This window comes from Martes martes (assembly GCF_963455335.1).
Source record: "Martes martes genome assembly, chromosome: 1".
NCBI classification, from domain to species: Eukaryota; Metazoa; Chordata; class Mammalia; order Carnivora; family Mustelidae; genus Martes; species Martes martes.
In genome coordinates, this window is record NC_137888.1 from 208,188,261 (window position 1) to 208,216,122 (window position 27,862).

Consider the following 27,862-nt stretch of genomic DNA (forward strand, 5'->3'; position numbering starts at 1 on the left):
TCAGGTCGTGTTCCCAGGGTCCTGGGATTGAGCCCCACGTCGGTCTCCCTGCTCAGCAGGGAGTCTGCTTCTCCTTCCCCTTTTGCCCCCTCCACTTATGCTCTCGCTCATTCTCTCTCTCTCAAATAAATAAATAAAATCTTTTAAAAATCTGCCTATTATTTCAGAGAGAGAGAAAGGGTGAGAGTGAGTGAGGGGGCGGGTGGACAGAGAGGTAGAGAGAATTGTAAGCAGGCTCCATGCCCAATGTGTAGCCCAACACGGGACTTGATCTCACAACCCTGAGATCATGTCCTGAGCCAAAATCAAGAGTTGGACACTTAGCTGACTGAGCCACACAGGTGCACCATCCCTCCCTTATTTCTGAGCTCTGGAACTTACCACTCTCCTTGCCCATGGCTGATTTTCTGTGCCTTGGGGAAACCCATGAGGATCTCTGAGCTCCTCTCCCCACAGTGTCCCCTCACTCTCCCTGCTACTCCGGCCTCTTTTCTCTGACCCAAACACACCAGGCACAGTCTTATCTCAGGGTCTCCACACTGGCTTTTCCCTCTGCCTGCATCCTCCTTCCCCAAGTACCTTGTGGCTCTTCCCTCTTCTCCTCTACAACAACACCTGCACATAAATGTGTTGAATGAGTGTGCCATATATCTTCATTCATTTTTACTGCTGATTAGCATTCAGTGGTATGGAAAAGCCCACACTGGGCTTATCCAGTTACCTGTTGTTGGGTGTTCGGGTTCATTCTCATTTTGGCCATTGCTAATAAAGCTGCTGTGAAATTCTTGGACCTTGCCCCAACTCTTCACTTGGTGAACCCTTAAATATCCCTTGGGTTTTGCATGAAATGGTGCATCTTCAGTGCCTTTCTTGACCCATTCCCCCCTCCCTGGTTTCTTTCATCGTTCCTCATAGCACTTGTCACAACATACAATGATGCGTATGTGTTGCAGGGATGCAGGTGGCATTCCGACCAGAACTGTCTGCTTCTAGAGTGAAGAAAGGAAGACAAAAAAATAAATAAATGAAATAAAGAATGAAAGGAAAAAAGGAAAAAAAATCTATAAAACAGCTCAAGGGAGGAGCTTAGTTCTCTAGTTTCCAAGGACAGAGAGATGAGGATTTGTCTGGGGAGAAGTTCAGGAGCAGCCTCTTGGACAAAGGGGCTCTTGGGTCCTCATTCATCCATATATCTGCAAACATGGGATGGAAAGAAAACCATCATGAGATCTCTAAACCCATGGAGCTCCCTGTCCATTGTGAAGACAGTGGGGCTGACAAGTTGTCAAACGATGTCATGTGATGTCATAGGATGACAAATTGTCATAAAATCTGGGTAGCACTATCGGGAGGTGGCTTAGATCGCATGCCCCCATCAGCTCTACTTAGACTCACATTTCATCCTCCAGAAAGAAATGTTATACGGGGCAATAGTCACTCCCCCTCCCTCCTTCCAGTTCTTGGCAACCACCAATTCTGGATATAATCTGAAGGTTGACCAGTAGGATTTCTGGACAGATAGGCAGTGAAGGCTTAGTGAGTTAATGTGCAAACGGCACTTGGGTGACACATAGTGGGTGCTCATAACTGAAATGGCCATGACTCATTGGCAGCAACGGCAAGTTCTTTCCAGAAGCCTTGCTCTAAAACTAAATGGGCTACCCATCTATTTGGAATTCCCGAGTACTGGCTGGCTGTGTTGTAGTCAGAATCTGTCCTATTTCCAGTTCGGCCCTGGGGTTGGGGTGGGCAAGGAGTCATCAGAAGGGCCAAGCCATCCGTTCTGGAACACCATCAAGCTCTGGTCCAGGTTTCCCAGAACTGTGCAGGAACATGTCCAGGGAGGGACAGTGCATCTGATGGGAGTCCTGGCAAGCCCTGGCCTTGGCTTTCTGGGGCCGCTGTAACACCAACCAGCATTTGTCAGACCTTCGACCTGAGCCCAGATGGCGGCTTTGGGGAACAAAGCAAGAAGCATTCAGGTTCCCTTTATGGTTGTGCCCCCACGTCCCTATGTGGCTGCAAATAAATCTCCTCTCCATTCTCTGTTACTGTCGACCTCTCTGAAAGTAGTATGAAACTCCCCCACCCCTCTCCTGATGTTTGTGATGTGTTGTAGTTTCTGAAGATGAGACCTCTCTACTTAGGCTCTGGTGTTCACTTTCTGGCTCCTTTTAGCTCTCCCTCAGCTGGTGGATTACTTTTTTTTTTTTTTAAAGATTTTATTTATTTATTTGACAGACAGAGATCACAAGTAGGCAGAGAGAGAGGAAGGGAAGCAGGCTCCCTGATGAGCAGAGAGCCTGATGCAGGGCTCGATCCCAGGACCCTGGGATCATGACTTGAGCCGAAGGCAGAGGCTTTAACCCACTGAGCCACCCAGGCGCCCCTGGTGGATTACTTTTCCTTGCTCCTTCTCCCCACTGCCTCCACTGTAAGTCTTATTCTCAGTTTCTGTCATGGGCAAGGCCATAGCATCTAAAGAGCGTGGGGCCTTGTAGTCCTGGCCTCTGATCCCACATCTGCCACCCTTGATGTGGCTCGACTTTGGGCATGTCATTTTGTCTGCCTGAGTGGAAATCCTTCACCTTCCTCAGCTAATAATTCTAGTTCTTTTCGGGGTTCACAGTAGTGTTCTTTCTCCTACCTCCTTGAAGTCAGGCGTGGCTCTCTAACTTGCTTTGGCCAATGAAATGTGAGGACGAGTGACACGTGTCGCTTCTGGGCAGAAGCTTGAAGAATCAGTGTATGTTTTACTGTGTTTCCTTTTGCCTGCCTCCACCATCATGCATGCACAGAGATGGAGCCTCCCTCAGACTAGGCACTGGAGAGGGAGCAGCATAGAACAGAGTCCCCATCCCACCTGCATTGGGCACATAGCATGAACAAGAAAATAGTCCCATGGTGGTTTCAGCCGCTGAAATTTGGGAGATGTTTGACTACAGCAGGATGTAGAATACTGGGGCTAGAATACCTCATTGTCTGGGCCCTGGGACTAATGTCGAAGCACAGTGTTCTTGTGAGAGTTATGTTTACTCAACATGCATTTAATTTTTTTAATTTTAGTATTTTTTTAGAGAGGGAGCAGGGAGGGACAGAGAGAGAGGGAGAGAGAGAATCTTAAGCAGGCTTCATGCCCAGCACAGAGCCTAACTCAGGCCTCAGTCCTATGACCCTGAGATCATGACCTGAGCTGAAATTAAAAGTCAGTTGCTTAACTGCCTGAGCCATCCTGGCACTCCAATGTGCATTTAAACTAGCCAACAAGTATTCCCCTTTGCTTGCTTTCTATGGGGCCTCTGATTCCTTTCCCTGTTTTTCAATCTTGAAAAAAGTTAGTGAAAGGAATTGTTTGACTTTTCGTTCAAGCAGATGAATGGTTTCTAAAGCCCTGGGCACTGATTCGGTTACCCTCAACCTCCTTCTTCTTATGACCTTCTCTCTCTCCTTCCCTGATCACTTAGTATCTGCTGAGGGTGAAGGAATTCCTATTTTAACTTAATCCAAGTTTGAATTTTTGCACTCTTCTTCTTCCTTTTTCCCACCTTCTCTTTGCCGGTTCTACTTCTGCTCTTTATACCCGGGTTCTAGAACCTGCAGTATTTCTCTGTTCTCTTTTTTTTTTTTTTTTAAGATTTTACTTATTTATTTGAGAAAGAGAGAGAGAGAGAGTGACAGAGAGCGAGCATGAGAAGGGGAAGGGTCAGAGGGAGAAGCAGGTTCCCTGCCAAGCAGGGATCCTGATATGGGGCTCGATCCCAGGACTCCAGGATCATCACCTGAGCCGAAGGCAGTTGCTTAACCAACTGAGCCACCCAGGTGCCCCTCTCTGTTCTCTTTGATTTCTTGCTTTCTTCCTATCCCCCACCCCCATGGAATCAACCGTACTGCAAATTAACAAATAGTTCTGAAGTGCCTTGAGCTTGAAGACATTTTCTTCTGCTCACCTAAGCAGGATCCTGGAGCAATTGCAAATGTCCCGTGCCCTACTGTAAATCTTTCTTCACTGTTGCAAGAGATTCAGTCAGGGTCAGTGAAGACCAAGGCCAAGGCTCCCTGATGTCCCGGCTGTGCTGGGTGTTGTATTGATTAAGCTCCTAGGACTGCTGCCAGCAGCCTCTAGGATTAAATCAATAGAGTTTGCAAAAGTAAAAGCTTCTTTTGGAGGCACAGAATATGTTGCTTTATTTTTTTTAAAGATAAAGTTTCAAGGAGAGTCTTCACAGATGGTGGGGCCAGCAGAAGAAAGGGCCAGGCAGACCCAAATATTTGGGGATGTGTCCAGGGGACATGTGAAGGAGCTACACCGGGGGCTTGGGACTTTCTGGAAAGTCTGTTTGACTTGGCTTGGCAGTGCAACAGCAGAGAGAGCTGGAAAACGGTGGAAGGTGCAGAAAGAATTGCTGTTGAGAGGTAAAGAGAAATAAAACAGATGTGGATTCATTTGCTTTGTTCAACAGACATTGATTGGGGTCCTGCTAGGTGCCTGGCACTGGAAGGGGCGCTGGGAATGCAATGGTGAGCCATTTCCATGGCAAGTGTTCCTAGGAGGGAAGAGAAGAGGAGAGACGCAAGAAAAGGTCATGTGAAGACAGAGGCAGAGGATGGAGTGATGTGACCACAAACTGGAGAACACCCAGGGCCTCCGGTAGCTGAAAGAGCAGGGGAGGGATCCTACCCTAGAGCCTTCAGAGGGGGCTCAGGCTTGCTTATACCTTAATTATGGGGTTCTGGCCTGTGTAACTGTGAAAGATGAGATTTCTGTTCTTTCAACAACCCAGTTTGTGGTAATTCACCATGGCAGCCCTAGGGAATGAAAGTAAACACTTCTATGAGGTCAGAAGTGCCTGTCAGAAGGCACAACAAGACACAGCCATCACCAGAACCTGACACTGTAGCGGGGAGCATATGGGATAAAGAAATACCCCAAGTCTTCCTTCTTCCCTCCAATCTCCTGCTGGCGCTTCCCATTGAACAAACCTTCCCAGAAGGTAGGAGCTGAGACAAGAGCCAGCCCTGTCTCTCCCAGGACACCAAGCAGAATGATGAGTGGATATGTTGGGGGAAGGGCATCAGGAGAGTGGCAAAACACATCCCAATACATGAGGCCTTTAGACAGTGGATATGGGTAGAGAATAGAAGATTACCCAGGGTTGAGCCCCAGAGACGACCAATGTTGAGAGATTGAGTAAGAAAGGAGCAAGAAAGAGAGACAAGAAGGTAGTAGAAAAGATAAAAAGAAGCTGTAGCCAAGGAATCTGAGCCTGAAAAGGTCCTGGGATTTGGCAGCCTTGAGGTCCTTGGTGATCCTCACTAGGAGAGTTTTGGTTAAGTGATGGAGCTGGAAGACAGCCTGGAGGAGCAGACAGAAGAAAAAAAATCAAAGTGGAGAAGTGAACGCAATACATGGAGTCAACTTCTTCGTGAAGGGTAGCAGAGAAATGGATTTGTGTCTGGAAGGAAATTTGGAGACAAGGGTGGGGTTTCTAATGATGGGAGAATATTAACTTCCCTAAAGTGGGTCATTCCCAGCAGTACACCAGTATGCACTGACTGGTATCTTCTCCCATCTAGGATGCTAGAATTCTCAAATGCCCATTTTGAGATTTAGGATCACGAATTTAACATCGTCAGCCCAGATCATTGATCTCATTCAGGAATGTACCTCTTTACAAGCATGAAAAAGGCAACTGGTTGGGTTCACCAGGGATGGGCTCTTTCCAGAAGCAAAGGAAATGCAAGGAAGTGATATATAGCCAACCTTTGTAAGGTTGACAAGGAAGGAAATGAAGTAAGGAGAGGGTGCTGAGAAATGGTGGGGTCAGTGAGTGGCAGGGTTTCATGGGATGGATGTTCGTTTGCATTTAGGAGAGCGAGTAAGCCGGGAGGAGGAGAGTTGCGGCTAAAGAGAAGGATGCTGGGAAAGGGTATTTTGGAGATGGCCGGTGTTGCTCCTAGGCATGCATGGCTGGAGTGCTTTGAAGTTCATCAGGGTCATTGAGGAAGAGGTGAGGATCTCTTCCAGTGATTCAGAAGGAAGGGGCCGACATGGACAGTGGTTTTTCCGGTGGAAATTGAAGGTCATAGAAAGTAACTGGCTCCACCAGTCTGACTCTCAGCTTTTGTTTTCCCATGGGCCTTAGTATCTTGGCTGCTGGTACTTCCTTTAACTTTGGACTTCCTGCTGAGTCCAGTGACACTGGGAAAGACTTTCATGGCTTGTCTGGTCAGAAGAGGGAGAATTTCTTGGCTTGTTTATACTCTATCTTGGGGGCCTTCTTGTTGGCTGCAACTGGTTTAGAGAGGGCCTTCTTCACCTCTCCTGGCTTCTTGGGTAGTTTCACCATACTTAGATTCGGAGGGTCCTTTGTTTCACTTGCTTTCCTGGGGCCCTTCTCCTTGGCCTCACTGGGTTTCCTTGGAGCAATCATGGCAGATATCTGCCTGGGCTTGATTTTCCTTTGGTTCTTGGGGACTGATTTGAAGCTGCCAGTGATCTCCTCGGCCTTGGAGTTGATGGCCCTCACGGAATTTCCAGGTTTGAGTTTAAGCTAAGAGGTTGATGAAATGCTCAGAGAAGATGCCAAGGACATGGAAGATTTCACTGACCACTGCACAGGTTGACAGTACCACACAAGGGGAGAAGAACTTGCCTGGACAGAGGGAACGTCTCAGGGAATGTGATTGTGTGAGCAGGTTACTCATCACAGCTTTGTAATAGAGACAAACTGGAAGCATATAAGAAAATGTGAAATGATGATGCATTAATTCACAAAAATGCTGCTCAGCCTTTTAAAAGAAGGTGATCCAGTGTGTCAATATGGAAAAATGGGTCCAGTGCTGTGAGGGGTACAGCAAAGGTCAGAACATTGCATATCACAATGGCATTTTTATAAAAGGAAAACATGATTTCGTATGTTTGTTTTCACTCATTTGGTGGTATTTATAGAGCACTTGCTATGTGTTGGGCACTAAATGCTGGGGACACAGCTGAGAACAAGCCCCAGAAGGGGCTGACATTCCAGTAAGAGATCAACGTAATAAAATACATAAGTAAAACGTATAGTTTGATGTGATAAGTTGCTAAAATAATTAACAAAAAGCAAGCAGGGAGGAGGATGGCAATGTTGGTGAGGTTGAGACTTTAGACCTGGAAGCCAGGAAGGTCTCACTGGGAAGATAATGTTTTAGTATGTCCTGATGGAAGCAAGGGAATGAGCCCTGCCCATATTTAGGGGAAGAGTAACTCAGGAAGACACAGCAGCCAGGGTAAAGAACATGTGTAGGGAAAAATCAGAAAAATAGACAGAAAACTGCTAATGGTGGTTATCCCTGGGCTGTGGGCTGGGCTAAGGGCTTTTCATTTTTTAAGTAATACAATACAAATTTTAAAACTAAAAAGAATACAATAAACATGTATTCTTTTTATAACTAAAAGCAGTTATTTAAAAAGAAAGATCTTGAGAGCTGCCTGGGTGGTGTTTCTGTTCATGGTTCATGGCTCAGAGGAAAGTCAGTGAGTAACAGCATATAATAGGAACTATGAGAATCAAGGAGAAAGAAACGAAGCACAACCAACAACAGTTTTTTAGAAATTGAAGAATTTTTTTTAGAGATTCTCCATATCACATAATATAATTAGCCATCTTCAAGTGAACAATTCAGTGGCATTTAGAATATTCACATCGTCTGGTGACCACCACCTCAATCTAGCTCCAGAACATTTCCTACCCCCAAAAGGAAATCCTACCTCGTGAAGCAGTTGCTCCTGATTTCCTCCTGCCCCTCACCTCCTGGCAAACGTGACTCTGCATTTTGTCTCTATTGAGTCACAGATTCTGGATAGCCAAAAAGGTCGAGACATCCATCTGTGGGTGAGTGGATAAATAAATTGAAGTACATCCACACACACATCCATACAAGGGAATGTAGTCCATACAATGGAATACTACACAGCCATGAAAAGGATCAAAGTATGTGTACACACCCCTACATGGGTGTGTACATTATGCTGAATGAAAGATGCCGGACAAAAAAGATCACATGTTGTATAATCCCATTGATATGGGATACCTGCTGGAGATTTTTGCAACTTTTATTTCAGCCCGGTATTTGTGGAGTGGATCGCCTACCTTCACTGCCTCCTGTTTCGGGAATGATTTCAGATTTGATAGAAGGCTCAGTCAGCCATGATGAGAGTACATGTTGAAAGCTTCCAGTGAAGGGAAGGGACCGAGACTTAGATGGCAAAAAAGGCATAGGATAGGTTAATAATACTGGTAGCTGTAATTGTCATAAACATAATAATATGAGCACTGATTGCATGATCACAAGGAGATGAACCCTATCTTATGCTTTTATAAGCATGTTAAGTTTCCTATTTTTATATAGGCATGTTAAGTTTTCTTAATATTAAGATCCAATGCAGGAACCAGAGTAAATAATAATTAAATACTTATGTATTGAGTGCACACTATATCCCCGGTCCTGTTCTAAATGTATCGTGGGTGTCCGTTCATTCTATTCACAGCCCTGCAATGTAAGCATGACTTTTTTATTTTATGTATGAGGAAACAGGCTCAGAAAAGGAAATTCTTTTGGCCAACATCAGAACCATGCCTGACCCCCAAGCCCTTTTAACTACTCTTCTCTATGACTTCTCATGTATTATTTCCAGTTTTCTGAGCAGAAGCATGATCCAGATGCCCTGGGTAGACTTCTCTCTATAGAACCAAAGTGTTGAAATTTCTTTGATTATATTAAAAAACAAATGACCCATCACATCTATTTGGTGTTGGGTTTTTAATTTTCTCTTCATTTGATCTTCCTGGTGACATAATGATTTTTTTTTTCTCTACCCTAGATGTGAAATGTAGGTCTTTACAAATGTCTAGAGTGTGTTAATACTTGACGCTGGGTTGCTTGCCCTGCCCCAGGCTTGCCATGTCTGGATGGAAGTGAAACGGATGCCGCTGGCCATGGTGCTGAAAAGTTCCCAGGCTGCGCCCAGAGTTGCCCTGGGTCGTGTTGTCATCACTAGAGTCTCTAGCTAATGGGCTGGTGGAAAGCTATTTTGTAGGCTTGGCTTTGGCTGTTATATGCATTGGAGAGTTCAAACCCCATGTCTGAGAACTAGACACTCTGGAGTATTGGAAGGTAAAATTTTCGTTAACATAGCCCACTTAGGATGGGTTTATGAGGGCATGGATTAGCCTGCAGTTGTTGGTCATGACTACATTCAATTGTGGCAGTTGGGACTCAGTTGAGGTCTAATCCATTTGGTTTCATCCATACGGTTAAGGTCCCAGGTGTACCCCAACTCCAATTTTTAAATAAAGACAAAACTATCCACCTTCTAATAAGAGCAAGCTGCTGAATGGTCTCTGGTTTGCAAGCATGGATGTTGGGGTGAGTGCTAGCTCTTCCAGTATTTCCTCTGTGATCATGAGCAATTTTTTTAACTTCTCTGAGCCTTGATCTCCTTATCTGGAAAATGGAGCTTGCAACTTACCTTGTAGAACTGTTGCAAGAAATTAACTGAAACGAGTGTAAAATGCTTAGCATGGTGTCTGCCCAATGAAACAGTCAATAAACACAGCTGTAATTAGGTTGTTGTGCCTGTTAATGGGCCCATAATAGTTTATCATATTGCCGAGTTAAATGCTGGCATTTGTTTAGCGAAGCAAAGAATATGTCCTAAACTCATACATCTAGGACCCTGGTACCCCCCTGCTCTTTTCCTTGTAATTGTGATGAGCATGGAACTAACATGAAAATAAGGTCTGTTTGGCTTCTCTCCACAAGTTCAACTGCCTGGTTGACTCACTGAAGTATCTGTTTCCTCAGAACATCAGGCAGCCCCTATATTAGAAGAAAGGTCTTGATGAGTTAAAAAACCTGATTTGATTTTCACAACAACCACAGGAAGTTGGGAATGAGGTAGGGATGGGGACATCATAAAGAGAAGAATGAATTACTTAGACATCCTACAAGGTCTTGCTAAGGGGCTGGAACCATCAGCCATGCCTGCTTTGCAAATTGATTTTCTTTGATGTTCTGGATCCCAAGAGCAGATCCTGTTAGCAGATGCAGCCCTTCTTCCCTGGGAAGAATCACTTGGTCATTTCCAGTGTCACACACAACCCCTTTCTGGGGCCTCTGTGGTCCTGATCAATCTAATTTGGAGGCGGGGAGCTTTGTGTGTCTGCGCTTGCCTGCAGGGCTGTTTGCTATCCTGACTTCCACAAGCCATTTCAGGAGCCAGCTTTTCCTCCCATCAGGGATGCTTCTCCCCTTTCATCTCTTCTCCCCACACTCCCTCCCCTTGGCCTCTCGGCTGGCTGATTATTCTGGATCCCGCTGACACAGGTGCTTTCTCCCTGAACCAATCAGGGAGCAGGAAAGCTCAGCTCAGCTAGCAGAAGCATTGCTCACCGCAGCTGTGAGTTAGAACCCAGGATTTCTAAATTGGGAGGAACAGGCACGACTCAGGGTTGGGCTGAGAAAGCCTCACCTCCCCCTGCCTGGACTACCTTTGACTTCTGCCTGGGGTGAGGCATCTCCTCCCATGCCAAGAACGCAGTACCCCATCTCTGTGTCCATGTGCCTACCACATCAATGCATATTTTAAGAAGCTGACTGTGTTCTTGACATGCCCACCAAGACTTGGCATACAACAGAGTGGGGAGAGAAGATGCAAAAAAACAGGACCCACCCACCTTTCCTTCCTTATTCAGGTGTTTATTGAGCACCTACTATAAAAACAGATGCTCTCTTAGGTGCAGAGAACAAAGCAGTGAACAAAGTAGACAAAAATCACTGCTTGCATGGAGCTTATAGTCTATTAGGGAAGACAAACAGTGACAAGATAAAGAAGAAAAATAGAGCATATATTTGACCAGGGACGGGGCCGAGGAAAAAAATAAGCAGGGCAAGAGGTAAAGGCCTTATGGGGATGTGACTTTTGAGTAAAGACCTAAAGGGAGTGAGGGAGGGAACCATATGGGTCTGTGGGGAAAAAATATTCCAGGAGAGAGAACAGCAGGTACAAAGGCCCTGGTGTAGGACATGCCTCGTGTTTGGGGAACATGGAGGAGGCCAGTGTGGCTGCAGCTGAGCCAACACAGGGAGACGGAGGTCACGAGAGCAGGGAGGCAATGAGGGCAGGTCATGCTGGGTCTTGCTGGCTGCCAGGAAGACTGGCTTTTCTTCTGAGTGACATGGGAGTCATGGGAAGGCTGTGACTCCTTCCATGTCAGCTGGAATTTTCTTTTCTGCCTATTTGTCTCATGCCAGTTTGCTCTTATTTCATCAAGATCTTGGGTTTCTTACCAGCCCCCTTACCTGTGTGCAGCCAGAAAACTGGTCTGGGGCTCCCAAAGTCTTCTCCTAGGGTCAGAATGTGGAGGAGAGAGGGGAGCCCCCACCTCTCTTGAGATGACTCAAAGCCACAATTACCTGGTCTCCTCCTACCCTTGAAATAGATCTAAGGCAAACTTCACTGTGCACACAGATCCCCTGAAGATCTTGCTAAAATGCAGATTCTGACTCAGCAGGTCAGCGTGGGGGGAGGGGGGGCTAAGACATCGCATTTCTAAAGGATGCAGCTGATGCTCTTCTGCAGCCATTCAGTAGCAAGGGTATGAGGTCAATGTCACAGATTCCCATGGTGGGGGCAGATCTGTGGACATTGGCAGGGTCCGTGTGTGCATGGGGGGAGAAGGGTTAATATTCGATAGCCGGTATTGCCATGTTTGACAAGAAAAAAGCAGTAAGGTAAGAGTGGGCAGCCTCTTTCCGTTCTCCCCCATGCTGTGGCTTCATCGCTCTATCCGGAGAGCTCTGGGCCTGAAATCCAGGCGACACTGGACAATTGAAATCCTGATAATGCAACCCTGAAAGTGCTGCTTGCTGCCAGTCTTCTGGGACTCTTCCTGGAACCTCAGCTCAAGTCTGATGGCGAGGAAGTCACATCCCAGCTGTTTAGGGGCAGGAGGCCACACACCCCCTCCACTCCAGGAGTGAGCCGGCAGCTCCATACAGAAGTGAGCAAGATGCTAGTTGGCAGGGAAGGGAAGTGAAATCATCAGATTCAAATCATGGCTTCAGAAGCCTCGGCAAGGGGAGGCCAGGGAAGGGCTTGGCGTTGCTTCTCTGTATACAAATATTGTCTCTTATTTTCTGGGCTGCAGGGTGAGGCAGAATGGAATATTTGTGCAACATAGCCCAGCTTTGTTCTCTGTGCTCCTAATGACTGTCAGCTTGGAGGCAGGAAGCCAATCAGAGGCACTCGTCGGCAGGGCCGGCTTTTGTTGGCTCCCCAAATTGCCCTGAGTGTCAGATTTGCTTTTCAGAGTGTGCACGAAGCGCGGCTCAGCCGCTTTCAGCTGGAGGCAAAGGCCGAAGCCGGTGACAAAGAAGGCCTGGTTTTCCTGGTTTACTTAGACTCTTACTCCCAAGGTTGTCCATTCCAGACTTTCTTTTCCCACCTGGAAAGTGAGTATATACTCTCACTCCACCAGCCTATAAGATCCCTTGGTTTTATGGAGTTTCCAAAAGGCCCAACCTAACTCTAGGGCCAAAGGACAGAACAAGGCAAGTTAGGCTTCCAAGGGAGAAAGCTGGGAGGAGGCCAGAGGTTTAACATGGCCAAGTTCACCAAGGCATGCTCTTTGATCCTTCCACAGAACAGTGGATCCTGGTGTTCCTAGGCGACACTTGGCAATATCTGGAGGTCACTGTCCGTTGTCATTAAGTTTTGGTTGTCGTAACTAGAGAGAAGGAGATACTGTTGTTCATCACTCCCACCACAGGGAATGACCTGCCCCCAGATGTCAGTAGTGCCAAGGTGGGGAAGCTCTACTCCAGACTGACCAGTAAGTACCCTGTGGCTTTCCCTTCTGACACCCACTTCTCTACACCCAGATTGACTGGGCAGTGCCTCTCTGGGTCTGGCAGGGGAACAGGGGACATTCTGGTTCACGAGCTGATCAGCAGACCAGGTCCTAATGTAAAGTGAGCAGGGAAGGCCCTCCCCAAGTAGAGACCCTCCAGCAGGTCACCAGGCCTTGTCCGCCCAGAGCAGTGTTCCCAGGATACAAGAAGGAGTTTGTGCCTGGAAGAAGAGGGAATGCCACCCCTGGAAATAACCACACAGACTACCCTTTCCCTCCATCAGATCTTGAAATGTCAGCTTCTCAGAGGCCTACCCTGACCACCATATTATTTTCTACTTATTGAGGTGAAATTCATGTAACAATATTAACCATTCTTAAGTGACTAATTCAGTGGCATTTAGTACATTCAGAGTGTTTGTTGTACATTATCTGTCTAGTTCCAAAACATTAAGCAGTCACTTCCCAACCCCCTCCCCCGGCCCTTGGCAACCGCCCGTCTGCTTTCTGACTCTGTGGATTTGCCCGTTCTAGACATTTTACACACACAGAATCATACAGTATGTGGCCTTTTATGTGCGGCTTCTTTCACTCGGCACAACGTGTCTGAGGTTCCTCTACACTGTGCTGTGTATTAGCACTTCATTTTTATGACCAAGGATGGTTCCGTTGTCCAGATAGACCACTTTTTGTTCATCCGTGCATCCACGCTGCTCCCACCTTTTGGCTGTTGCAATGGTGTTGCTATGAACATGTGTTTCGGTACCTGCTGTACACCTCTCTGGGGTGTACACCTAGGATATGCATTGCTGGATCATATGGTAATTCTGTGGGCTTTTTGAGGAATCACCAAACTATTTTCCACAGAGGCTGCACTATTCCACCAGCAACACAGAAAAGTTCAAATTTCTCACATCCTTGCCAATGCTTACTGTTTTCTGTGGGGTTTTTTGTTTGTTTTGTTTTTGCTTTGTTTTGTTTTGTTTTAACTCTAGTGGATGGGGAGTGGTAGCTCATTGTGGTTTTGATTTGCAGTTCCCTAATGGTTGATGAAGTTGAGCATATTTGCATGTGTTGATTGGCTATTTGAATATCTTCTTTGGAGATATATCTACTCAGGCCATTTGCTCATTACTTATTGGGACTATCTTTTGTCATTGAGTGACAAATGTTCCTTAAATATTCTGGGTACCAGACTTACCAGATACATGATTTGCAAATATTTTCTCTCGTTCTGTTGGTTGTCTTTTCACTTTCTTGATGATGCTCTTTGATGTACAAAAGTTTTTAATTTTGGTGACGCCTAGTTTGCCTGTTTTTTCTTTTGTTGATTGTGCTTTGAGCGTCAGATCTGAACACTGTACTGCACTTATTTTATAAAAAGATATACTAAAAAAAAGTTTACTTATTTATTATTTGAGAGAGAGAGAGAGAGCATGAGGAGGGGGAGGAGCAGAGAGAGAGGGAGAGAGAGAATCTCAAGCAGACTCCCTGCCATGCTCAGAGCCTGACGTGGGGATTGATCTCACAACCCTGAGATCATGACCTACGCTGAAATCAAGAGTTGGATGCTTACCTAACTGAGCCACCCAGGCACCCCAACCACCATACTTTAATTGCAACCCCCAACCTCCTTTCCTGCTTTTCCTCTGCGTAGCATTCACCACCTTGTAACGCTCTATATGTGTGGTTGTCTCACACACTCACTTCTTCCCCACGAGGGCAGAGATTTTTGTTTCCTTTACTGTAAGCTGTGTCCCCAGTACCCTGACAGGGCCCGGCACCCAGTATGTGCTGAATTAATATTTGCTCTGTGAATGTTGGAGGTGAGATGGAGGAATAACATCTACATTTTCCTTAAAAAGTCATCTGTTGGGTCTTTAGAGCAATGAAGCTACTTCACAGGACACTCTCGTTGTGGATGCATGTCATTATACACTTGTCCAGACTTTTCAGTGTTCAACACCAAGAGTGAGCCATGACGTAAGCGGTGGACTTTGGGTGATAATGTTGTGTTGGTGTAAGTTTATTGATTATAACAATGCACCATTCGGTGGGGGGGATGTTGATAATGGGGGGGGAAGTTGTGTATGTGTGGGGGCGGAGGGAGAATGGGGAATCTCTCTACCTTCTGTTGAGTTTTGCTGTGAGCCTAAACAAGCTGGAAAGATTTTCCTTAATTCCTCCATACTCCCTTTGAATATATGATTTTAGCCACCATCATAGCAAACTGCATTGTCCTTGCTCTGGAACAACACCTACCCGACGATGACAAGACCCCAATGTCTGAACGACTGGTAAGTGATGTCTCTCTCGAGGGGTCTCTCTTTTGCTTTAGAGGCAAGCTGCCATGGCTGGGGGGGTGGGGGCAGAGGGCAGAGTGGACTCTCAGTCTTGGAGCCAAGAGCTGGATCATGGATCATGAGCCCCCCACCTGGGAAGCCTAAATTTCATGAATACCAATAATCTGGAGAGAGAGATGCCTTCATGACTCACCCCTCCAGACCTGGCAAACCCAATGCCGACCAGGATGACAGTGTTTGACAAGTGTTTATGTAGTCCATAGAAACATCATATTAGAAAGAAAATTCTTGTGAAAGGTGTTGAGTATACATGGAAATGGAGAGAATAATACAATGAGCCCCTCCATGAGCCCCTCAGCTGGATTCAACTGTTGTCAAGACTTTGCCCTGTTTGCTTTGCTTTCCCCTTGCATTTACTGGTTTGTCTTTCCTGGGCAAAATCGTTGAAGGCAAATCCCAGACAACTTGTCAGTTCTTTGCCATGTAATTACCTAACTCTGCATCACTAAAAATATGGGCATTTTCTTCCATTACCACAGTGACATTTTTATACCCAACACGACTTGCAGTGGTTTCTTGGAACCATGTCACACCCAGTCAGGAATCAGATTTTCATGTTTGTCTCAGAAATAGCATTTTTCAGTCAGTTTGGTCAAACCAGGATCCAAGCAGGGTCTAGATTTTGTTATGTTGTTTAGACCTTTTATTTTTTTTTTAAGATTTTGTTTATTTTTGAGAGAATACACTAGCACAAGCAGGGTGAGGGGCAGAGGGAGAAGCAGACTCCCTACTAAACAGGGAGCCTGACGTGGGCCTTGATCCAGGGGCCCTGGGATCATGACCTGAGCCAAAGACAGATGCCCAATGAACTGAGCCACCCAGGCATTCCTGCATAAGCCCTTTAAACTAAAGTAGCTGTTTTTACTCCTGCCCTTGACTTATGGCAGAAACCAGTCCCATAGCCCTAAGGCATGTTCCGCATTCTGATGTTGGCCTGGTTCCTTGCATCTGGTATCATTTGGCTTGTTCTTCTATCTTCTGTGTCTCCTGTCATGGATATCAGCTCTGGGGGACGTTCATAGTCCTCATTCAAAGTTACTCATTTCGTGAAACTCAGCAAAGCTATAAACTAGCACTAAGATTTTTCTTGATTCCCCTACCCATCCCTAAGCCCCCTGGTTCCTCTCCTGGCATTCTGATGGTGCAAAGAAGGAGACGTCTTTTCCCTTCTGTCACCTTTTCAGATCCAGCTGTAATAGCTCAAGTATAGGTAGAGGGGGATGTAAGAATCCACTCATTCCTAATCCACAAAATATAGATGGTTCTCAAGACACCCAAATGTTAATAGGTATGAATTATAATATGTATTCTAAAACATATCACTAACCTATTAAACTTATGATTTCAAGACTTTTTTTTGGTTTTTGTTTAAGGTGAAGCTAAGAGAGTCAGCTGGAAAAATAGAAAGCAAATAGTAGTATCATGGCAAGCTGATAGGAAAAGAAACATGAAGGCAGAAAGGATTGAAGCTTGAAAAACTTCATAACAGGTTGGAAAACATCCATGTAGGGGCTCTGATGGAGTGGAGCTTACAGCTTAATTTAAAATATTATAGACTACCAGCTGGAAGCCAGAAACTCGCAGGAGGTTCAGTGAGGGTCTGGGGACCAGGACACTGGCCATTTGCTACCAAATGCGGAAGTATCACTCCAGTATTTTAGCAACCTGAAGAGCTGTGCTGGTGCATACCAGCTGAGACCCTTCACGAGTGTCAGATCCAGGGGTGAGGTTGGTATACAGGGTCTAACCTCAAAGGCCTTGAGTGATCTGTGTGACAGACATACTGAACCAGTGCTTTCCAGTAGAATTTTCTGCAGTGATGGGAATGCTCTCCATCTGCACTGTCTGATATAATAGTCATTGGAATGTGGCTTCTGTGTCTGAGGAGCTGAATTCTTATTTTATTTCATTTGAATTAACTTACAGTTAAATAGCCACATGTGACCAGTGGCTGCTATACTAGACATCATGGATCCAAACAAACAATTTTGTTTGACCAAGTGATATGTGAGATTGGCCAAAAGGAAAGAAGGAGGGTGCTTTCTCCATGCTTCTGCCTCTTTTGCAAAAGCAAGAGAACTCTGGGAAGGATGCGTTGGGGGGGCAATGGGTGCTGGAGGGTAGGAGAGGTGAGAAAAAATGGGTGGAGATGTCTGGGTGGGCAAGGTCCCCAATTATGCCACCCTCTGCCCAGCCAAAGGGCTTGACCTTACCTTCTCTCCCTTCCAGGATGATACAGAACCATACTTCATTGGAATTTTTTGTTTCGAGGCTGGCATTAAAATCATCGCCCTGGGGTTTGCCTTCCATAAAGGCTCTTACTTAAGGAATGGTTGGAACGTGATGGACTTTGTGGTGGTGCTAACAGGGTAAGTGTCAGATGCTGTGCTTCTTAGAATTATCTCGAACTATAAAGACTTTGGAAACATCATGGTTGGTGTGTACAGGCTGGGCTCGGGAAGGCTGAGTCCCCATGTTCTTCACCATGCCTCTGCATCTTGCACCCATCTCCGTACCCTGGCTGCATGTTGCAGCAGATGCTTTTGGTTACAATTAGAATAACGGCTTATTAGTGTTGACTGCTTCCAGAGAGCTTTCTGTGCATTCTCTCATTTAATCCTCACAGCAACCCAATGAGTTAGGAAATATCAATATTCCCGTGGGACCATGGAGAGCTCTGAAGCACAGATATGAACTTGCCTAAGATCACCCGGCTAGTGGAATTAGAATTTGAACCTAATATTATGTGATTCCAGAAATCAAGTTTTTAATTGTTGTGCATAAGTGGTGGTCCTTTTGTCTCATTTGGGGATGCCTTTATTCCAAGTTGGTCTTGATTTCTAGCTGGTAAGTGTTTGTTGAGGACTTCTAAGTGCAGTGGTTTGTGGTAGGGCTATGGAGAAAACCAAGCTAGATAAGGTACAGTGACCGTCTTAGAAGAGTTTTTGGATCTGTATATAGCATGCCACAGTTGAAAGGTGAGTGTATATATACTTTCCACCAAGTACCCTCTCTATAAGGTAACACTAGCTGTTATGACAACAATAGAAAAAACTGGGTAATGTTTTACACACAACAGAAATTTATTTCTCACTCATTGAAAGTCCAAAACAGTTGTTCCTTGTTGGCAGGGCTCTCTCCTTCAAGCAGTGATTGAGGGAACCCAGGCCCTTGCCACATTGTGGCTCCTCATTGTTGACTCACAGCTTCCAAGAACTCTGTGCTTGTCTACACCAAACCACGGAAGAGAAATGAGCACACAAAGTGATACTAGGAAGGTTTTATGGGCCTGGCACATGCCTCTTCCTTTCCTGTTCTTTTGGCTAGAATTTATTCACAGGACACACATCACTGCAGGGGAAGCTGAGAAACATTTGACTGTGCTTAGAAGAAAGAAGGGTGGGTTTGCTGAGTAGCCAGTCAGGCTCTTTCAGGGACCCCAGAGTTCTGTAACAGATGTCAGCATAGACATTACCATTTTGTGCTCATTTCTGGCTCCTCTGCCCACCCACTCTTCTCCTCCAAGATAAGACTGGCTTGTATTCCAAGACCTCTATTCATTCCTCATAGTTCCCCTCTGTGGGGGTCATAGCTGTCTTCTGTGGTGTCACAGTTCTCCTCTGTGGAATCACAGCTGTCTCTGTGGGGTCACAGCTGTCCTCTATGGGATTACAGCTGTTCTCTGTGGGGTCACAGTTCTCCTCGGGGGTCACAGCTGTCCTCTGTGGAGTTCCAGCTCCCCTCTGTGGGGTCACAGGTATATTCTGTGGGGTCACAGCTCCCTTGTATGGGGTCACAGCTCTCCTCTGTGGGGTCACAGCTGTCTTCTTTGGGGTCATAATTCTCTTCGAGGATCAAATTTCTCCTCTAGGCTCTGTTCCAGAGCCTGTCTCTCCTGGCAGATGTCATGGGTCTTAGCACCCATGCTGTGGTGGCTGGGCTCCTGCAATTCAGGTTTTGAGCACATTTGTTGTTTCAGAGCAATGTTGCTTTTCCCAAAAAGAGCTTTGTCATATTGGACTGTTTTGGTAGAGGCATTCAGATGTGAGTAGTCTGTTGTGGGTACCCTGGGCTAGCTCTAGTGGGCTTGAGTGCTCCCTGAGGGTCCTCTGTTTGTTGTTTCCATAGTCCTGTGGCTTGGGACCTTGGCAGGTTCCAAGGACATTTTGTGGTATTGGGCATCTTTTTCTTACTTCAGTAGGAAACTTGTCTGTGAAACATCCTAATAGCTGACTTTGTTATTGTTGTTGTTAAAAGTACGTAACAAAGGGGTGCCTGGGTGCCTCGGGCCATTAAGCATCTCACTCTGGATTTTGGCTTGGGTCCTGATCTCAGGGTTATGGGATCAGGCTCCGCACTCAGTGTGGAGTTGGCTTGAGATGCACTCTTTTTCCCTCTCCCTTTGCCCCACCCCACCACACTCATGCTCCCCTCCCTTACATGAAGCACTGAGTGTTATATGCAAACAATGAATCATGGAACACTACATCAAAAACTAATGATGTACTGTATGGTGACTAACATAATATAATAAAAAATTAAATAAATCTTTTTTTAAAAAGTGCATAACAAAGTATTCAGACATTCAAAAAATAGAGAATAATATAATAAATATTCATGTATACAAATACCCATTCAGTGAATATTTTTTGCACACTTATTATGTGCCAGGCTCTGGGACACAGCAGTGAACAAAACAGATAAAAGTCCCTCCTTTTGTGCAACAGATAGTCAAGTAGTGAAGAAAAACTAAATGAATGAATGTGTGAATGAATAAATATCTAGTGTGTTAGGTGGCAGTGAGGGCTACAGAGAAGCAATCAACAAAGAAGGGACATGTTATAAGCAGGAGGGCTGGAATACAGGGAAGACTTTATTGGGAAGGCAGTATTTGAATGAAAACCTGAAGGAGGTGAGTGAGTGAGCCTTCAGGATCGCTAAAGGAGGAAAGTGCCAGGCAGAGGGAATAGCACATTCAAAGGTCCTGAGGCTGGACTGTGTCTGATATGTTTGATGAACAGTGAGGAAGCCAGAGTGGCTGGAACAGAGTGAGGGAGAGAGTGGAAGAGGTGAGGACAGGAAGGTGATGGAACAACAGCCTACCATCAGAATGAAAACTTTCTTTTTCTTTTCTTTAAAGATTTGTTTATTTACTTGGGGGGGGTGGGGAGAAAGAAAGAACTTGTGGAGGGGGGTGGAGGGGCAGAGGGAGAGGGAGAGAGAAACTCAAGCAGACTCCACACTGAGTATGGAGGCTGACACGGGGCTCTGTCCAACAATCCTGAGATCATGACCTGAGCCAAAACCAAGAGTTGGATGCTCAATCAACTGAGCCACCCAGGTGCCCCCAAATGAAATCTTTCTCATACAGTGTAAGTCCTCTGTATTCTCTTCCCTGTCCTTGTTCCTTTCTCTTCCTGGTACAGAAACACTTCCTGAGTTTTGTGTTATCATTTCCAGTTATGTATTTGCCCTTTTATATATGTGTAAATAAGGGTATAGGAAATACGTAGTACCTGCTTTACATTTTGACAACATAAATATATGAGAAATATAAATAGTACATTCTTACACAGTTTTAGGTTTCTCTGTAAACATCTCCTTCTACAACCTTCCTTCTGCACTCACCACAAGATTAATGTGATTGACAAGACTAGGTCTCATTCATCCATTTTCCCTGCTGCATCGTATTCTGCAGTATGAGTATTCTACCATGTATTTATCTATTTGGGTTGTTTCCAGCTTTGGGCTATTTTGAACGAAGCTGTCCCCTCACTCTTGCCAGTGGATTTCTCTAGGGCAATCTACCTGGGATTGGAACTGCTGAGTTGTGTACTCTGTGCATCCTTGGCTTCATGAGGCATTGCCAAATAGCTCTGCAAAGTGGTTGTGCCAATTTATACTCCCTGGGGGCTGACTTTTGCTGGCAAGGGCTGGCTTGACCTTGCTGGCAGGAAGAAGCCTTAAAATCCTTGTGTTTTTTTTGTTTTTTTTTTTTTTTTTATAACATGGTTCTTGGAATATCCAGAGAAGCTCGTATGCCATTCAGCATGTTGTAAGTCTCCATAAATGGTCATTAAGTTGAAGGGCGGCTGTGTGATAAGTTAGTTAGCCACTTGGGTGTTTGCATTTGCTCTTTGGTTACAACAAGGTGATCTTTTTTCCTAGTTTTTTGACATCTGATGAGGCCCTAGAGGAGAAATTCTTCATCGGAGACAGATAGGTCCTGAGGATGAGAGCATTAGAATTAATGGGATTCATGGATCCTCTGAAATCACATGCAGAAATTATGTGTATATGTATATTTTTCCGGTCTGTAGTTTTCATTAGATTCTCAGGGGGTCCTGCTCCTAACACCACTAGGAGCCGCCGTTCTGTTCCTTTCTTACCCCTTTTCCTCACCCTCTTCATTTTTCCTGCCTTCTGTTCTCCTTCTTGCCTCCCTGTTGCTTCTCCCATAACTGGCCACCCTTCTTTATTGTCTCGTGGTTCTGTATCCTTCGAATCAAGCACATAACTCAAATTTCATTACTTCAAATTCCAATGGGCTGTTCGGTCTCCCATTGGGCTGCAAGCAAGGAACAGAGAGTAGGGACTGCAAGCCCTGCAAACTCAGCTTTCTGTGCAATGGCACTGCCAAGCAAAGGCGGTACACTCTTAGTTCTGCATTCCAGGGGGAGGGGATGTGAGTGTATTAATCTGACCTGAGACAACATGGCCTTAATGAGCACTTTTTGATTAACTCATTGTCTTCTCACATTTCTAAGCAAACCACAGCATTAAAACACCATTCATTTTTTCATGGATTAATAGGGTTCTTGCCTTCTTCTTTTGTAAAATTTGGCAGAAAATATCCTACCGATGGAGTCTGGTTTGCTCTGTGTAGTTCAAGGCCTCAGAGAAATTCTAACTTTGCAATTTTATCAAACCCCTTTGAAGTGGGCTTCTATTGTATTTGAAGGTCTGATCATTAAATTGAAATCGTGTAAGAGGAGGATTTCAGAAGCTTGGCTGTATTTCTGAGATGACAGAGCTTTGACTGTAATGCTCAAATATATATATATGAACATTTGGGAGGTCAAATAATGCAATTGTGTGTGTTAACAAAGGAGATTGTGGACATGACCAGGGTAGGGATGAAGACAGTTGTTTTTGTGCTCACAGGCTTAGCACTGTACCTGGCATAGTTGCTCAGTAAAATAAATGGCTGCAAAGTGGTAATACTTCTGAGATACAGAGTGTTCAGGAAAATGCACTAAGCTGTTTATGGAGATGGGGATCATTGCATCGATATAGCTAAATAGCCTGGAAGTCTGTGACAGATACTCTGACATCAGGTAAGGCATGGGACAGATGAACTCTTGGTCCTTGCCAACTCTGACATTTCATGACTCTGTAAAAATGATGATTCCATTTTGGAAGGTCCTACCGACTACCCCAGGCTTTGGACAGTTTTGTTGAGGATCAGAACTGAAGAAAATACCCAACTCAGGGACCATCAGGAAAGGATGACTTTGCTTTCATAGCATCACTGAATTTTAGGACTCAATGGACTCTCGCAGGTCCAAACCCTTTATTTCACTCGCAAGGGAGTTAAGACACAGAGAGGCTTAAGTTATTTGCCCAAAGTCAAGTTACACTGAGATGGTGGCAAATCAGGAAACTTCTGAATCAGAATCTGTGTTCATGTCAAGGAGCCTAGAACCCCAGTTTGGGGGCAGTAAGAGTGGTATAATATAATGCTCCCCTGAGTTTCTGCCATCAGAGCCTTTCAATTTCATTCCTTCTGTCCAAGTATCCAGCTGTAGCCCCTTTCCAGAGAGATAGAAAGGGAGCCTCAGATAGTAATCCCAGTTCCCCCTTACACAGCTGAAGAAACTGGGGTCCAGCAGGGTCAGAATGACTTGACCAGAGTCACACACGTCACACTGTCCTCCCTTTGATCAATTTAACAAACACATATCACCACTCTTCACTTTCTCCTCCTTCCTTCACCTCCCATGTTGCTGTTCTGAGTTGCCTGAAAATAAAAACAGCATTCTAAACCCAACAACAACAACAGAACCCAATGGGCACTCTAACTCAGGAGACTAACTAAGAGCTCCTGTAAATACCAGCTGCATTTTATTTTAATTTCTGTCTGCATTAATTTCTACCCCCCCCCATGGATCAGTCATCCTGGGTATCAGAAGAATTCCCTACCAGGGCACAAATGCTTCTTATCATTCAAAGAGTTTTATCATTGAGAGAGCATTGATCTTTTTATTGTTCAAAGCATTTGGTTGTCATGATATTTGCTGAACTGTGTTCCACCAAGAACAGTCTCACTTCCTAACAGCAGGAGCTAGCTTCTCCATCTTGTAATATGGTGATGGTGATAGTAATGATGTTGGCTGCCATGCTTGTTATTCCCATCATTTATTAAGCATTTACTATGTGCCAGCACTATATTAACAATTTTATGTGTATTATCACATTTCAGTTCCACAAGCCTTTTGTAGAGATGAATCTGAGGCTCAGAGAGCCTCAGGGATCCTCCAGCTAGTAAAGGGTGGATCAGGATCTCAACCACTCTACTGGGACCGTGCCCTAAAACTAGGATAACCTGAGGCCCAAGTTAAATTCAAAGAGCTATATTCACCCCAGTATCCTTATGAACATAATAACCGTTACTAGTAACAGTGGCAACATTGACAAATTAGAACTTAGAAGGCACTTTATATGTTCAGGTGATCTTTACAGCCCTCTGAATTAAGTACCACTATTACCCCCACTTAACAGATGAAGAAACCAAGATTCAAAGAGACTAAACACCTTGCCCAATGTCATCTACCTCATAAGTGGTAGATCTAGGATTTGAACTCAGTAGATCTGGAGCTAGAATCCATGTTCTTGAGTCCTGCACCATTTCTTTAAAGTGAAGTTTTCCAGAAAAGTCAGGAGGATCTTTATTTTTCTTCCCCATCTTGGACTCTATGATAGCAGGGGGAAAAAATGAGCAGAAGAGATGTCCACACATGGAAGACTGGCACAGATTAATGGTTAAGACTTGGGCTTCAGAGCTGGAAGGATCTCTGCCAGTGATGAACTTGAGAACACACATGGATTCCTCCAAACCTCAGTTTCTCACCTAGAAAAAGGGATAGTGTCTGCCTCTTCCGGCTGTGGTAGGGATTAGAAAAGGCAATTGTTATAGCCAACACTGTGAACTGAGCCCCTGGACCGTTCCGAGTTCTTCATAAATGGGAGTTGGTGAATTGAAGGGAAAGAAATTAGAACATACTCCTTTGGAGGTGTGTGGCAGATCCTGCAAATGTCCCACTCCATATTCATCCCACTCACCTCTGAGTTTACCTGTGCTGGGCAGTTCCCATGCAAGCTAACCTCCTTGTACCTCCAGTACCAAAGGAGGTACCTCCTTGTACCTTTTGTACCTTGTAACTTCCAGTACCTCCTTGTACCTCTCATTTTTCTGCGTCTGTGCTGGATGGTCTTCTCCAGACTTGCAGGAGTTTATTCAGCCACATGACAGACATTTAACACCCCCAGGAGCAGCCCTTAACCAGTGAGAAAGGGAGTCCATGTGTAAAGAGGCCTGGCTTCCCTGTTCCTCAGTGAGTCTTGGAGGTGTGTTCTACCTCTCAAAGGGCCTTCCACAGGATTGAATACTAGTTGCTCACAATGATACCCATTCATCAGCGCTCCCTTTACAGACTTCATGCTTTCTAGTTTATCCCTTTTAATTCCATGGATCATCTCCCAAAAGTCCTTGTCTTTGAGCCATAATAGCTTGAAGCCTAGCAGGTTAGAGATTTCAGCACCCCGGACAGCGCACAGCACACTTCACCAGATAAAGACGTCCTCCTTTCTCCCTCCGCCCCTGACTGGAGTGGGGAGGGACTGAGGACCAGATGGCCAGGTGACATTGCTCCATACTGCGCTTCTTGGCCAGTTTCCTTGTGTGGCTGGAGAAGACCTTGCCATCCATCTCTCAGCAGGTTTAGGAGCTGCTCGAGGTCTTTGTCCTCTTGAATTGCTATGACAAACACCAGCCTGCCTCCAGAGAGACATCTGGCCACTGCCTCTACAGTTTGCAGGGCTAAATGACTCCTCTCTTCGCACCAGGGCAGGGAGGCGGCTGCCTGGCGGGCAGAGGAAATCTCAGCAGAACGGGAAGCAAGTGGGTGCCTGGGGCTGAGAAAGAGGCTGCCAAGTGAGAGACACTGTGCTTTGCTTTATGCAGGAGGAGCTACAGGCATTGGAGATGCTCTGTTGTTACAGAGGTTGTAGAAAGTGGACAGTCTCCTCTCTGGGCAGGACCTGGGCCTGACCCAGAGATGACAAGTTCTCGCCTTCAGTGGGGTCATGTTATAGAATGGTAAAGCTGAGGCTTGGGGGGCGGGGTATAGGAAAATCAAAGCCCCATTTTTCTTGATTTCTCTGGCTATGATGAGCCCTTTGGTGTTGTCTGCTAATCTAAAAGGTTTAAATACCTTCAGTACTGATGTTCCCCAAACTTAAGTCTTCTGCCCAGAGCTCTTTTGCAGTCCCCACATGGAGAGGAGTCCACAGACATCTCACAGTCAACGTGTCCAAAATGAACTCCTGGGCATCCTTCTCATATCTCTCTTCTTGTCTTTTTACATCATTGGATGGCAGCTCCATCCTTCCAGGGCCTCTGGCTAAAAATCTTGACTCCTCCTCCCTCGTGGTCAATCCTTTTGCAAATTCTGTAGGTTCTGTCTTCTTCTACCTCCCCTGCCACTACCTGAGCTGAGCCATCATCATCTCTCAGCTGCCTTGATGGAGCAGGCTGTACCTAGGTCTCTTTGCTTCTGCCCTCCTCCCCCACAGCCTGTTATCAACACAAGCAGCCAGAAGGATCCTTTTAACACATAAATTAGATCAAATCACTCTTCTGCTCACATCTTTCTCATGGTTCCTGTCTCACTTAGTGTAAAAGCCAAAGTCCTCACCACAGCCCACAAGGACCTGCATGATCTACCCCATCACCTCCCACCCTCATCAGTAGCCACCCTCCATCACTTGGCACCAGCCGCTCTGGGCTCCTTGCTGCTCCTTGAACACTCCAGACATGTTTCTACCTCAGGGCCCTTGCACTTGCAGTGCCCTATACCTGGTGCTCTTCTTAATCCATTTCCTCATCTTTAAGACTTTACACTAGTGTCCCCTGGCTCCTTATCTACAGTTCCAACACTTTTGACACTTCCTGTCCTCTTTCTTCTATTTAGATTTTTTTCTGTGTTCTTGCCACTTTCCAATAAACTAGATATTTTACTTCATTTTCTTCCAGTCTCCTCCACTAGGTAAGTTCCCTGCAGACAGAGATTTGGTTTCTTCTGCTCATGGTGCTATTCCCACATGCCTAGAATAGTGCCTGGCACACAGTAGGTGCTCAATAGATGTTTTTGACAGAACAACTGAATTGATGGTACCTATAACCTGCCAACATGGAGGGAAGTCTCGGTGTCCAATAAACTGAGGCACAGAAGCCCCTTTCCAAGTGCCCCTGCATTTCACCTGGTCTAGACCAGATGGTGCAGTTTTGGAGGGCCATTGGAAGTGTCAACTTAACTATCATATGTACTGTGGCTATGATAAGTCTGCCCATTTGCTGTGATCCTGCCCTAGGAATTATGGTGTGTCTTATGCGTTGATCTCTCAATGTACTAAAACTCCTCTAGAATCAGCTTTGTTAGCTACCTTGCAATAACAAAGTGGCACAAGAATGAACAGGATTGTGTGGAAGGGGGTGTGGTCTGAGCAGGGTCTGAGCATTCTCAGGCTTACTGTATAAAGTTGTGCAGGTTGCACACTGAACCAGATAACTGGAGTGTATTTTCTAAGTGTTTAACTCATCTACATGTAAACTTCTTTTGGAGACATCGCAGGCAAAAAAGTATCAAGTACTTCATGCCCGGGAGTCCCTTCCACCCTAAGAAGCTTTGATTTTAGGAGTCACTTTTTTTTGTGGTGCTGAAGAGACATGGTTGGTGTCGAAGGTTATGGGTTGTTTTGTTTTCGCGTTCACAGGCATATTTGGAGGCCACCCACAGAATTTCAGGACATGAAACTCTGGCAGTAGAAACAGGCAGGAAGGAAACCAAAAACTCTTAAGTCCTGCTCTGGGCACTAAAATGTGGCTGATGCTCCTTTCCTTTGCTTTACATTAGTATGCTAGGGATGTGAAGTTGAATCATTATAAGACTGAGTGGACAGGAGGGATCAGACTGAGAGGTCTTTGTAAATTAGACTGATGAGTTTTGATTCATAGGAAATAGCCCTGGATGTTTTCAAAGCAGAAACTGCAAAGTGTGTAGCAGAACTGCATTCTATGCAAATCTGACTTATACAAAATCATTGTTATGTAATTGGCACACATAGAAAAAAGAAAAAAGATGAATATAATAATTAAATCATGAGGTCATTTCTACCTGCCATTGCATTTAGTGAGTTTTTTTCCAAGGAATGAGTATGATTCATGTTATTCCTAGAACCTAGTACCTCAGCTAGGAATGTTTTCTCTTCAAGTGAAAGAAGAGACATCTAGAAGGGGCTTTAGTATGAAGGAGATGTTTTTGTTAC

At 45.3% G+C, this 27,862-nt stretch overlaps 1 protein-coding gene across 4 annotated transcripts in view; it reads left to right on the top strand.

Annotated features, from left to right (window-relative positions):
• CACNA1A (calcium voltage-gated channel subunit alpha1 A) overlaps window positions 1-27,862 on the top strand; it is a gene marked incomplete at its 5' end in the record, with an annotated part of 211,930 nt that overhangs the window by 22,238 nt on the left and 161,830 nt on the right. For 3 of the 4 annotated variants that reach the window (XM_080796328.1, XM_080796331.1, XM_080796329.1), the window contains 2 exons: window positions 15,085-15,190; window positions 17,486-17,625. In XM_080796328.1, the coding sequence (XP_080652454.1) occupies window positions 15,085-15,190; window positions 17,486-17,625 (246 nt within the window). The remainder of the gene's footprint in view (window positions 1-15,084; window positions 15,191-17,485; window positions 17,626-27,862) is intronic. The other variant, XM_080796330.1, reaches the window with a different exon arrangement.